The sequence below is a fragment of the Oncorhynchus keta genome, chromosome 24 (assembly GCF_023373465.1).
Source record: "Oncorhynchus keta strain PuntledgeMale-10-30-2019 chromosome 24, Oket_V2, whole genome shotgun sequence".
Taxonomy (NCBI): domain Eukaryota; kingdom Metazoa; phylum Chordata; class Actinopteri; order Salmoniformes; family Salmonidae; genus Oncorhynchus; species Oncorhynchus keta.
In genome coordinates, this window is record NC_068444.1 from 46938943 (window position 1) to 46951987 (window position 13045).

Genomic DNA, 13045 nt, shown 5'->3' on the forward strand with positions numbered 1-13045 from the left:
TATTGTTTTATTTTGTAGGCATTGGGATTGTGGCTGATTAGCGGTGTGTCTAGCATAGGCTTGGCTGCTTGAGGCGGTTCTCAATCAGAGTCAGGTGATTCTCGTTGTCTCTGATTGGGAACCATATTTAGGTAGCCTGGGTTTCACTGTGTATTTTGTGGGTGATTGTTCCTGTGTCTGTGTAGTGTTCACCAGATAGGTTTTTCACGTTCCATTTGTTGTTTTGTATTCATTTTAGTTATTCCATGTATCGCTATATTCTTCATTAAAGAACATGAGTAACCACCGCGCTGCATTTCGGTCCGACTCTCCTTCAACAGACGAACGCCGTTACAAACATTGAGAAAGGGTTCTTAAAAGCACCATAAATTATGAGCATGGTTTTTATAGAACCTTACAAAAAAAAATCAAGAATGTCTGGAAAAATCCAATTAACAACCTAAATTTGGTGTACTTTAAAAACATTTTGTATTATTATTTGTGAACTTTTTCTACATTTTGCTGCACCCGCTATACAGTAGCATCTGCTGAACTGTCTCTGCGACCAATAAACTTTGATTTGATTTGACCAAAAAGAGATCCGCTATGGTTACAAGCCAAAGAACCCTTATTTGGCAAAATACAGAACAAAAAAAATGTGTGTTTCGTAGAGTGGTTTCTAGAAGATTAAAGACTACATGTACTGTAGCCTACTCTGTGTTTTTAGTGGTTCAAGGGTCTCATTTCCTGGAGCTGAGTTTTGCATATCAAAGGACACATCGTCAGCTCTAAAACTTTCCAGGGGACTCACCTGATTCCAGGGGTCTCTTTCAATCAGTGAAGGGTGGCTGTAGGATGTAGATTCAATAAATCATGATGGTTCTTTTTATGTATATTTTTCCATAATACCTGTCGTAGTTGTACACTTATAAACACAACTACATAAAACAAATAAGACTTGGAGTCAGAGCTGTTTTTTTATGTGGCCTTGCGTCAACACTCACAACAATGGATCAATACTGACACTATAACAGGCAGAGCGTGAGGGGGATTACACCCACTATACTGTAAGTAATACTGTTAACGTACAGACATTAAACTACCTAAACACACCATAAGAAAACTGTTTCACAATATTATCTGTGTGGTATTCCTGCACAAATAAACTTGAATCTCATACATATTTCAGAATTCACAGTATGATACCTGTAAAAAAAATAAAAAATAAGGCCATGTTTATGACCCCCTTTGAAACAGTCCCTTATTTGCCACTTCCTTGCAGGTCCAGTCATCAGCCCCCTTCTAAAGAAGCCCACCCTGGACCCGGAAGTGCTGGACAATTACAGGCCAATATCCAACATCCCCTTCCTCTCCAAGGTTTTGGAAAAAGTGGTTGCTGTACAGCTCCAGGACCATCTCAATCAGAACAACCTATTTGAGAAGTCCCAGTCAGGTTTCCGTCCGGCCCATCCTGGTCGTCCTATACATGCTCCCCCTCGGTCGTGCCATCAGTCAGTATGGAATCTCATTCCACTGTTATGCTGATGACACCCAACAGTATGTAAAAACTGCCACAAGTCCCTCTGATGCAGGTACCCATCTGAACACCTGCCTTGAAGAGATGAGGGCATGGATGAAGCAAAACTTCCTTCAACTGAACAGTAGCAAAACCAAGGCCCTACTTTTTGACACCCCCTTCTAGAGCCAGCACTCACCAATAACACACCTCACCATTGCAGGACAGAACATCCCTCTCTCTCACTCAGTTTCCAATCTGGGTGTAAAGTTTGATTCCTCCCTGACCTTTGACAGCCACATCAAACAACTGTGTAAATCATCATTCTATCAAATAAGTATTTCTACCAAGATATACTGTCAAAGAAGTACTATTACCAAGGAATACCATTAAAAAGACGTATTGCTTCCAAGACACATTAATAACACAATAGTAATAGCAATATTAAATGCACTTCACAGGATATTTGAAGCCAAGTAAAGCTATCAGTAATAATAGATCTGTAAAGTACACGCCGGCAGTCAGGAAGCAGGTGCAAAAGGTGAGTTTTAATACTGAACAGATACAAATGAACAAATATGGGAAGTGTACTGAACGTGAGAGAAAAACCAATAACACCTAAGGACTAATGACAACAGAGGGCTAAATACAGGGGACATAATCAGGGAAGTGATGAAATCAAGGTGTGCCTAATGATGAGGTGTCAGTGTGCGTAATGAAGGTTGCCAGGTGTGCATAATGATGGGTTGCCAGGACCGGTGGTTAGTAGATGTCGAGCACTGGAGGGAGGGTAGACGTGACAAAATCATAGCTAAAGCTTCTATGTTTGCTTGTGAATGCTATATGCCCTAACAAGAAAAAATGTCCATTAATTATAATCAACATAACAATTCACATGTCCTGTTGCTGCAGGATTATTTTCCTGCTGTAGCCAACTGGCTCAAATGAATGTACGGCATCTGTAGGCTACATCAACTAGGGTGAAATATCGTGACTGAGTCTGGCTGACTTAAGTATGGTCACACTCACAACCCCTTCCATGCTGTTACTCTTCTAGGATTTCTTTTACAATGCTCATCTAAAGCCTCCTTCTGGGGTTTCTGTGGTAAACATTAAAAGAAGTGCTTACTGGAATGTCAAGGCATAGTCAAAATGAGTGATGTGGACAGAGACCAATGCTTACTGTTTGAGGAGTGGTGGTGAAGAGCGTGACAAGTGTTCCATGATACTTAATAAGTCATGAGACAAGGGGTGAAGAGGGACAGCCAACCGTGTAAATCAACATAAAGCTCACCATTAACTGGTTGAACCACAGCTGTGGAAACACATGCAGAGCATGTTACCATGGGAACTGATGTCAGAAGAGATTAGGTTAAGTAGGAATTTATACACATGTTCTCACCAACGAAGACATAAACAACTTGAAAAAAAAGAGCTTTCTCAATAGCGTTGAAACGAACACGTAAAAGATTCAGCCGTTTCCAAATCGCTTCCTAGCCTTTCCCCTTGGCCTTAATCATTCATTGTTTTCAGATCTGTAAGGTGAAAACTCCATTACTACACTGCTTATACATATGGTATCCAGACCCTTCAGATCTGCAGAAATTGAAGGATTAGCATCAAGGGGCAACATAAGCTGGGAGCAGTACAACACTCCAAATGATGGAACAGAAGGCTGATTTACCTAAAGAGCTCAGGGGCACAGTGCTCATTAACACCTACAAGTACAAAAACAGATTGTGTAGTGTTTTTGTCAGGTGCCTCCTGAGATGTGACGTCCTGTTCCTCTTAACACTGAGACATGTCCCTCCAGACTTCCCAGTCCTCCTCCTCCACCCACCGGCCATCAGAGCCACACTGCCGACGCACCACACCCTGAGACACTGTGTCACGCCCTGACCTTAGAGAGCCTTTTATTCTTTTATTGGGGTGGCAGGGTAGCCTAGTGGTTAGAGTGTTGGACTAGTAACCGGAAGGTTGCAAGTTCACGCCCCGAGCTGACAAGGTACAAAGCTGTCGTTCTGCCCCTGAACAGGCAGTTAACCCACTGTCCCTAAGCCGTCATTGAAAATAAGAATTTGTTCTTAACTGACTTGCCTAGTTAAATAAAGGTTAAAAAACATCTCTAATTTGGTTAGGTCGGGGTGTGACTAGGGTGGGTACTCTAGTTTTGTTATTTCTATGTTGGCCTGGTATGGTTCCCAATCAGAGGCAGCTGTCTATCGTTGTCTCTGATTGAGGATCATATACAATCTTTTCCCACTGGGTTTTTGTGGGATCTTGTTTTTGTGTAGTTGCTGTTGAGCACTGCATTTACCTCACGCTTTGTTTGTTCTGTATTGTTTTGGTGAGTTTCATTTATTAAACATGTGGAACTCTACGCACGCTGTGCCTTGGTCCATTTATTCCAACGATTGTGACACACTGGACATCTCGGGACACATACACGCAAGCATACACACATACACTAACATAAATACACATACATACACGTTTAGCGTGCAAAGACAAAACCACTCAAACATATTTTCCCACAGAAACAGGCATACAGACAATGCCCCCCCCCCCCACACACACACACTATTCTGAAAGCAACACACCCAAACAATGTGTCACGCTTACTCCCTCTCCCCCGCTCAACATCGCCGGTCTACTAACCACTGGTCCTGGCAACCCATCATTACGCACACCTGCGCCCCATCATTATGCACACCTGGACTTCATCACCACCTTTATTACTTCCCCTTTATCTAGCAATCTGTAGCCTCACTCATCAGGCAGTATTGGTTATGTTTTCTTGTCCAGACCCTTCTTAGTTTATATCGCTCCATGTTTGTAATTATTCAACTCACCAACTCCACCTGCGTCTCCATTTCAGAATACTGCCTCAACAAAATGGAAGCAGCAGATAATCAAGACATCTCCCAGATGGTCGGCAAACAGGGACACCTACTTCGCCAACACCACGACCAGCTGGCGCAACTGGAGACGGCTGTGGATGAGGTCCTCGTTGTTCTTCAACGCCTCGACATTACCCGAGGGGCAGCACCTCCAACTAGCGGAGGATTCTCTTCCACGAGTCGACTCAGCGAGCCAGCACCCCTTCCATTAGTCCGCCCAGGTCAGCGATGCCCGATTGTCCCTCCCAACAAATAGGACGGGACTCCATCTAAATGCCGTGGCTTCCTACTCCAGTGCTCCCTCTATTTCACCCATCAGATGGGAGCCTCCACCATCGAGAGGTCCAATGGTTGCCATGGTTATTTCCCTGGTGGCCGGACGGGTGTTGGAGTGGGCTATGGCCGTCTGGGAAAGAGGAGAGGAGGAGCTGGGTTCCTATGAGAAGTTCATGGCTCTGTTCAGGGTGGTCTTCAATCATCCACCGGAGGGCAGAGAGGGAGGTGAGTGCCTACTCCATCTACGGCAGGAAGGCCAGACCGCTGCGGAGTACTCCCTCACTTTCCGGACAGTGGCAGCATCCAGCGGATGGAATGAGCCGGCTCTCCGAACCCTATTCAGAAGAGGACTGCATGAAGAGGTCCAGACGGAGTTGGCATGCCACCGTTCCCTTGGACGCACTCATCGCGATGGCCAACCGTCTGGATAATCTTCTTTGTGAGCATCGGAACCCCCATCGCCTCTCTCCCTCCTCCGTTGACCTGAACCCATGAAGGTAGGGCAACACGTCTCCCCGCGTCTGAGCTACGCAGTCTGAGACAGCTGGGGCTCTGACCCTATTGGGGTCAGGAGGGGCACCAGGTGTCCGTTACGTTCCAACCTGGGGTCCACGAGAGCAGAGGGACGGCCCCGTGATTATCACTTTTTGCCAAACCCTTTCTAGTATTGATTTCACGGGGAATTTTATTGACCAGGCCCTTGCCTTCTCCCTGAACGTTGCCTCATACCGCTCTCCTCTCCATTTCCTGTTCAAGTGCTGGATAGTTGACCACTGGGATCCGGGACTATCATACACATCACAGCACCGCTCACCCTCACCGTGGAGTCCATACACCAAGAAATCCTTCCCTTCCTCAATGCACCCATACATAAGATCATCCTCGGCCCCCCATGACCCCACTATCTCATGGTTGAGGATGACAGTCACAGACTGGGCACCCGAATGACCTGCTTTCCCTTCCCCTGTGGTTCCACATCAGTCGAGAGTCCTGTGGTTGCCCTTCAGCCCAACATCCCAGAGGTATACCAAGACCTGCGGGAGGTTTTCTCCAAGACCCGTGCCACCTGTCTCCCTCCTCATCACCCCTGGGACTGTGCCATCGACCTGCTTGCAGGCTCTGCACCTCCACATCTACCATCTGTCGGTGGCTGAAACCAAGGCTATGGAGGTGTACATCCATGAGGCTCTCCAACAAGGTCTCATTCACACGACCACCTCCCCTGTATCGGTAGGCTTCTTCTTCGTGGCCAAGAAGGATGGAGTGTTATGCCTGTGTATTGATTACAGAGGTCTGAATTCCTTCACCACAAAGTACCGCTACACTCTCGCATTGGTGCCTGCCACGATCAAACAACTTTGTGGGACCTGCAGAGTGCCTACAATCTTATCCGCATCCGGTAGGGGGATCAATGTAAAACAGCTTTTCAGCACGATGTCTGGTCACCACAAGTATTTGCTTATTGCTTTATGGATTAGCCAATGCTCCGTCAGTGTTCCACGCATTCGTTCAAGAGGTGTGCCGGGACATGCTCGGACGCAAGGTGGTCGTATATATCGACAACATCCTGGTCTACTCGGCTACCTTGGAGGATCACATCGCTCACGTCGAAGTAGTCCTGGAACGTCACCTGGCCACCAATCTGTATTTAAAAATGGACAAGTGCCAATTCCATCAGGAGGCTGTCTCCTTTTTGGGTTACCAGATCGGCCTGCAAGGAGTGATGATGGATGGTAAGAAGTTCAATGTAACCCCACTATGAAGGGGTTAGAATGTTTTTTGGGGTTTGCCAACTTCCACCGCCGTTTCATTAAGAACTTTAGCTCTGTCGCCTCTCCTCTCACCTCTCTCTTCAAGGGTGGTCTGTGTAAGTTTCACCTGCTCAAACACCCAGATCCTACGTTGCCCTTCGTGAAGGAGGTGGATGCTTCAGAAGTGGGGGTGGTGGATGTCCTCTCCCAATGACAAGGTAATCCACAGAAATTGTATCCATGTGCATATTACTCAAAGAAACTGACTCCTGCAGAGAGGATCTATGATGTCGGCGATCAGGAGTTTGTGGCGGTGAAGTTGGAATTAAGAGTAGAGGGTGCCAATGACCCATTTCCCATCCTCACCCACCATCGGAACTTGAAGTATATACGGACAGTACGGAGGCGGCTGAACCCACGGCAAGCGAGATTCTAGATTCCCTCTGGCCCAGGTTCAATGAACATCAAACCAGATGTCCCGTCTCTACGATTCTGGAGAGGTTCATGTCTGGAGTGCACCCATAAATTCCGCCCTCTCGAGTCGTAGCCCCCATGCTCTGGGAAGTAGATGTGGACATTCGCCAGGTCCTTGAGAGAGAACCCGCACCTGCTACCTGTCCTCCTGAGCACACCTACATTCCCACAGGGATAAGGGATTGGCTATTGACCTGGGCGCACACAGCTGCGGTCGCTGGACATCCAGATATCACCCACACTATTCAATCCATCTTGGAAAGTACTGGTGGCCCACCTTGGAGCGGGAAGTCACTCGCTATGTCAAATCCTGTGCCATATGTACCCAAACTAAATCTCCTCGGCATGCACCAGCAGGGAACTCTTTCCCCTTTCTCATTGTCCCTGGTCTCATCTGTCCATTGATTTTGTCACTGATCTCCCCTCCCCTGATGGTTTCACCACCATTTTTGTGGTTGCGGACAGATACCCTACCGCTCTACATTTACTGTAGCTGAAGCACTGTTCCAGCAGGTCTTCCGGCGCTATGGCCTTCTGGAGGACATCGTCTCAGACGGTGGCCACCAATTCACGTCAAAAGGGTATGGAAAGCCTTCATGGAGAAGCTGGGGTCACAGTCAGCCTCACGTCTCACGGCCTCAGTCTAACGGGCAGGTGGAAAGGATGAACCAGGAGCTGGGGAGATTCCTGAGGATTTACTGCCAGGACCGGCAGGAGGAGTGGGCCCAATTCCTTCCCTGGTGGAGTACGCACAGAATGCATCGCATCACTCCTCCACCTGGCTGACTTCTTTCCAGTGTGTTCTGGGATATCAGCCAGTCCTGTATCTGGGGACCCCGAGACAAACCGAAGCTCCTGCGGTGGACGAGTGGTTCAGGCACGCAGAAGAAGTTTGGAATGATGCTCACATGAGGATCCAGCATGCCGGAGCAGTATTCCATCCTGGTAATTGCGTCTGGCTCTCCACCAGGAACCTCCCACTTCACCTGCCCTGTAAGAAGCTGAGCCCCCGGTTTGTGGGGCCGTTCATGGTTCTCCGGAGGGTCAACGAGTTGACATATAGATTACAGCTCCGGATTTCACCTTCTTTTCATGTTTCCCTCCTCAGGCTCAGTTTTGGACCAGTTTTGCCATTTAGATCATAATGAATATAATAGTATGGATAACATTCCTACTTTGATATGCTTTATGAACATGCCATGTCAACATATTTGGGGTATTATTCTGTGATAACAATTACAGTTCAATAGATGACCATCAACAATGCAAAGTCAGTCACCCTTGTCGAACCAGGGCAGGTAGGAGGGACAGAACACGTTGACCACTGACCCAGGACAACTGACCCAGCCAGCAAGTGTAGCGGTCAAATGTCCTGTTACAGAACAAGCCTGGGAAACAGATAAAGAACATGACCATGAGTGGTCCATTTGCAGCATGGTTAACCAGACTCTGTGCGTTGGTTACACTGGTTTACTAGGCTATTCAATCTGACCAAGGATAGACCACTACAACTAGCTGCAGTTCAATTCCGGCAGAAACTTTCTGGGACACCTCTTTGGGCTAGGTGGGGCGCTAATGACCCACCTCAACAACATCCGGTGAAATTGCAGAGCACAGAATTCAAAATACAAAAATCGTAATATTAAACATGAATGAAAATACAAGTGTCTTACATTGTTTAACAGCTTAACTTCTTGTTAATCCAACCGCTTTGTCCGATTTCAAAAAGGCTTTACGGCGAAACTTACCATGCAATTATCTGAGGACAGCGCCTGCATATACCAGTATTAAAAACATTTTCCAAACCAGCAGAGGCGTCACAAAAATCAGAAATAGCGATAAAATAAATAACTTACCCTTTGAAGATCTTCCTCTGTTTGCAATCCCAAGGGTCCCAGCTACACCACAAATGGTCATTTTGTTCGATAAAGTCCTTTATATCCCAAAAAAGTCTGTTTTATTTGGCACGTTTGATTCAGTAATCCACCCGTTCCACTCTTTCAACATGCAGACAAAGTAATCCCAAAGGTGACCAACTTCATCCAAACAAGTAAAACAACATTTTTAATCAATCCTCGGGTAACCTAATATGTAAATAAATTATAGAATTTAAGACCGAAGATAAATTACGAAGTGAGCGCCCTCATCCATGCACGCCACAAGACTACAGTCCAAAATCAGAGCCACCTTGAAAAAGTCATTTAAAAAAAAAAACATGCCTGAAAATCTTTCTAAAGACTGTTGATATCTAGTGGAAGCCATAGGAACTGAAATCGGGTAGGAATTCCTTTATAGTATCCCATAGACAAGCATTTGAATGGGTGGTGACCCCATATCAGTTCTGTTATACTCACAGACATGATTTTAACAGTGTTTTCTATCCAATACTACCAATTATATGCATATCCTAGGTTCTGGGCCTGAGTAACAGGCAGTTTACTTTGGGCACGTCAGTCATCCAAAATTCCAAATACTGCCTCTTATCATAATATAACAGAAAAAAATATGCCAATGGCACCCATCCTATTTTGAGAGGCATTCATAAAAAGATGCTTCCCTTGTAACTCTTGTACCTCTTGTAGCACCGTAAGGAAATGTTCTTTGTATGCCCTCAGACCTCTAGGACCTATGAGATAAATGAATGTATAACTTGAACTACTAAGGAGTTATTTATATGTTACAGTGTTCTTTTAATAAGATTTATATTGGGAAAAGCATCTCACACCTTGAAAGTTACATTTGAAGTCAGAAGTTTACATACACCTTCGCCAAATACATTTAAACTCAGTTTGTCACCATTCCTGACATTTAATCCTAGTAAAAATACCCTGTTTTAGTTCAGTTAGGAGGATTTATTTCAGATTTGATTTCTTTCATCACATTCCCAGTGGGTCACAAATTTACATACACTCAATTCGTATTTGGTAGCATTGCCTTTAAATTGTTTAATTTGGGTCAAATGTTTTGGGTAGCCTTCCACAGGCTTCCCACATTAAGTTGGGTGAATTTTGGTCCATTCCCCCTGACAGAGCTGGTGTCACTGAGTCAGGTTTGTAGGCCTTCTTGCACATGCTTTTTCAGTTTCGCCCACACATTTTCTGCAGGATTGAGGTCAGGACTTTGTGATAGCCACTTCAATACCTTGACTTTGTTGTCCTTAAGCCATTTGCCACAACTTTGGAAGTATGCTTGGGGTCATTGTCCATTTGGAAGACCCATTTGTAACCAAGCTTTAACTTCCTGACTGTCTTGAGATGTTGCTTCAATATATCCACATACTTTTCCTACCTCATGAAGCCATCTATTTTGTGAAGTGCACGAGTTCCTCCTGCAGCAAAGCACCCCCACAACATGATGCTGCCACCCCCGTGCTTCATGGTTGGGATGGTGTTCTTCGACTTGCAAGCCTCCCCCTTTTTCCTACAAACAAAATGATGGTCATTATGGCCAAACAGTTCTATTTTTGTTTCATCAGACCAGAGGGCATTTCTCCAAAATGTATGATCTTTGTCTCAATGTGTAGTTTCAAACTGTAGTCTGGCTTTTTTATGGCGGTTTTGGAGCAGTGGCTTCTTCCTTGCTGAGTGGCCTTTATGTCGATATAGGACTCGTTTTACTGTGGATATAGATACTTTTGTACCTGTTTCCTCCGGCATCTTCACAAGGTCCTTTGCTGTTATTCAGGAATTGATTTGCACTTTTCACACCAGAGTACGTTCATCTCTAGGAGACAGAACGCATCTCCTTCCTGAGCGGTATGATGGCTGCTTGGTCCTATGGTGTTTATACTTGCGTACTATTGTTTGTACAGATGACAGTGGTAGCTTCAGAAGTTTGGACATTGCTCCCAAGGATGAACTAGACTTGTGGAGGTCAACAATTTTTTTCTGAGGTCTTGGCTGAGTTCTTTTGATTTTCCCATGTCAAGCAGAGGCACTGAGTTTGAAGGTAGGCCTTGAAATACATCCACAGGTACACCTCCAATTGACTCAAATTATGTCAATTAGCCTATCAGAAGCTTCTAAAGCCATTTTCTGGAATTTTACAAGCTGTTTAAAGGCACAGTCAACTTAGTGTCTGTAAACTTCTGACCCACTGGAATTGTGATACAGTGAATTGTAAGTGAAATAATCTCTTAACAATTGTTGGAAAAATTATCTGTGTCATGCACAAAGTAAATGTCTTAATCGACTTGCCAAAACTATAGTTTTTTAACAAGATATGTGTGGAGTGGTTGAAAAACGAGTTTTAATGACATCATCCTAAGTGTATGAAAAGTTGACTTCAACTGTACATTTGATTCGGAAACTATTCAGACCCCATTTCTTTTCCACATTTTGTTACATTACAGCCTTATTCTAACATTGATTACATTTTTTTCCCTTAATCTACACAATACCCCGTAATTACAAAGCAAAAACAGGATTTTAGAAATGTTTGCTGATTTATAAACTGAAATATGACATTTACATAAGTATTTAGACCCTTTACTCAGCACTTTGTTGAAGCATCTTTGGCTGCGATTGCAGCCTCATGTCTTTTTGGGCATGACAGTACAAGCTTGACACACATGTATTTGGGGAGTTTTTCCCATTCTTCTCTGCAGATCCTCTCAAGCTCTGTCAGGTTGGATGGGGAGCATCGCTGCACAGCTATTTTCAGGTCTCTTCCAGATGTTCAATCGGGTTCAGGTCTGTTTTCTGGCTGGGCCACAAAAGGACATTCAGAGACTTGTCCTGAAGCCACTCCTGCGTTGTCTTGGCTGTGTGCTTAGGGTCGTTGTCCTGTTGGAAAGTGAACCTTCGCCCCAGTTTGAGGTCCTGAGCACTCTGGAGCAAGTTTTCATCAAGGATCTCTCTCTACTTTTCTCCATTCAACTTTGTCTCAATCTTGACTAGTTTCCCAGTCCCTGCCGCTGAAAAAAAATCCCACAGCTTGATGCTGCCACCACAATGATTCACCGTAGGGATGCTGCCAGGTTTTCTCCAGGCGTGACACTTGAAATTCAGGACAAAGACTTGTTTTCATCAGTCCAGAGAATCGTCCTTTATGGCAAACTCCAAGTGGGCTGTCATGTACCTTTTACTGAGGAGTGGCTTCCCTCTGGCCACTCCACCATAAAGGCCTGATCGGTGGAGCGCTGCAGAGATGGGAGAACCTTCCAGAAAGACAACCATCTCCACAGAGGAACTCTAGAGCTCTGTCAGAGTTTGGAACTTGGTTAGTGAGTGTTGCAACTGAGGACAGGCAATTGTTACATGCTACGTGCTTCTGCACTCGGCGTTCCCTTTCTGTGAGCTTGTGTGGCCTACCATTTCGCGGCTGAGCCGTAGTTGCTCCTAGACATTTCCAACTCACAATAACAGCACTTACAGTTGACCAGGGCAGCTCTAGCAGGGCAGAAATTCTACAAACTTACTTGTTGGAAAGGTGGCATCCTATGACTGTGCCACGTTGAAAGTCACTGTGCTCTTCAGTACGGGTCATTCTACTGCCAATGTTTGTCAGTGGCTGTGTGCTTGATTGTATACACCTGTCAGCACCAGGTGTGGCTGAAATAGCCGAATCACATAACTTGAATGGGTATCCACCTACTTTTGGTGATGTGTTGTAGGATTCCAATTCAAATCAGTGTAGACAAAGGAGAAAAGACAGGTTAATGAAAGATTTAAGCCTTGAGACATGGATTGTGTATGTGTGCCATTCAGAGGGTGAATGGACATGACAAAAGTTAAGGGAATTGAGTATGGTAGGTTTTATAATTGGGGTTTTTCCACGCTCAGTTTCCCGTGTGTATCAAGAATAATCCACCACCCCACGGACATCCAGCAGACTTAACTATGGGAAGCATTGAGAGTCACGGAAGGTGTTCCTAATGTTTGGTATACTCAGTGTATGTACAAGTGCCTTCAAAGTATTCACAGCACTTGACTCTTCCCATATTTTGTTTTCCAGCTAGAATTTTAAATGGATTCAATTGAGATGTCACTGGCCTACACACAATACCACAATATTAAAATGGAATGTTTTTCAACTTTTCATTAATTAAAAATTAAAAATTCTAAAAGAAAATATAAACCTGAAATGAATCAATAAGCACCCCTTTGTCAAGCTTAAATGCATTCAGGAGTAAACATTTTCTTGGTCTC

The 13045-nt window shown here is 44.8% G+C and overlaps 1 protein-coding gene across 1 annotated transcript in view; it reads right to left on the reverse strand.

The window, feature by feature from the left end:
• LOC127911465 (mitochondrial Rho GTPase 2-like) overlaps positions 1 to 12400 on the reverse strand; it is a 45948-nt gene extending 33548 nt beyond the window's left edge. Inside the window, 1 exon segment of the mRNA XM_052478398.1 lies at positions 12316 to 12400. Coding sequence (XP_052334358.1) covers positions 12316 to 12333 — 18 coding nt within the window. The 5' untranslated portion in view covers positions 12334 to 12400.
• Positions 12401 to 13045: the final 645 nt, after the last annotated feature.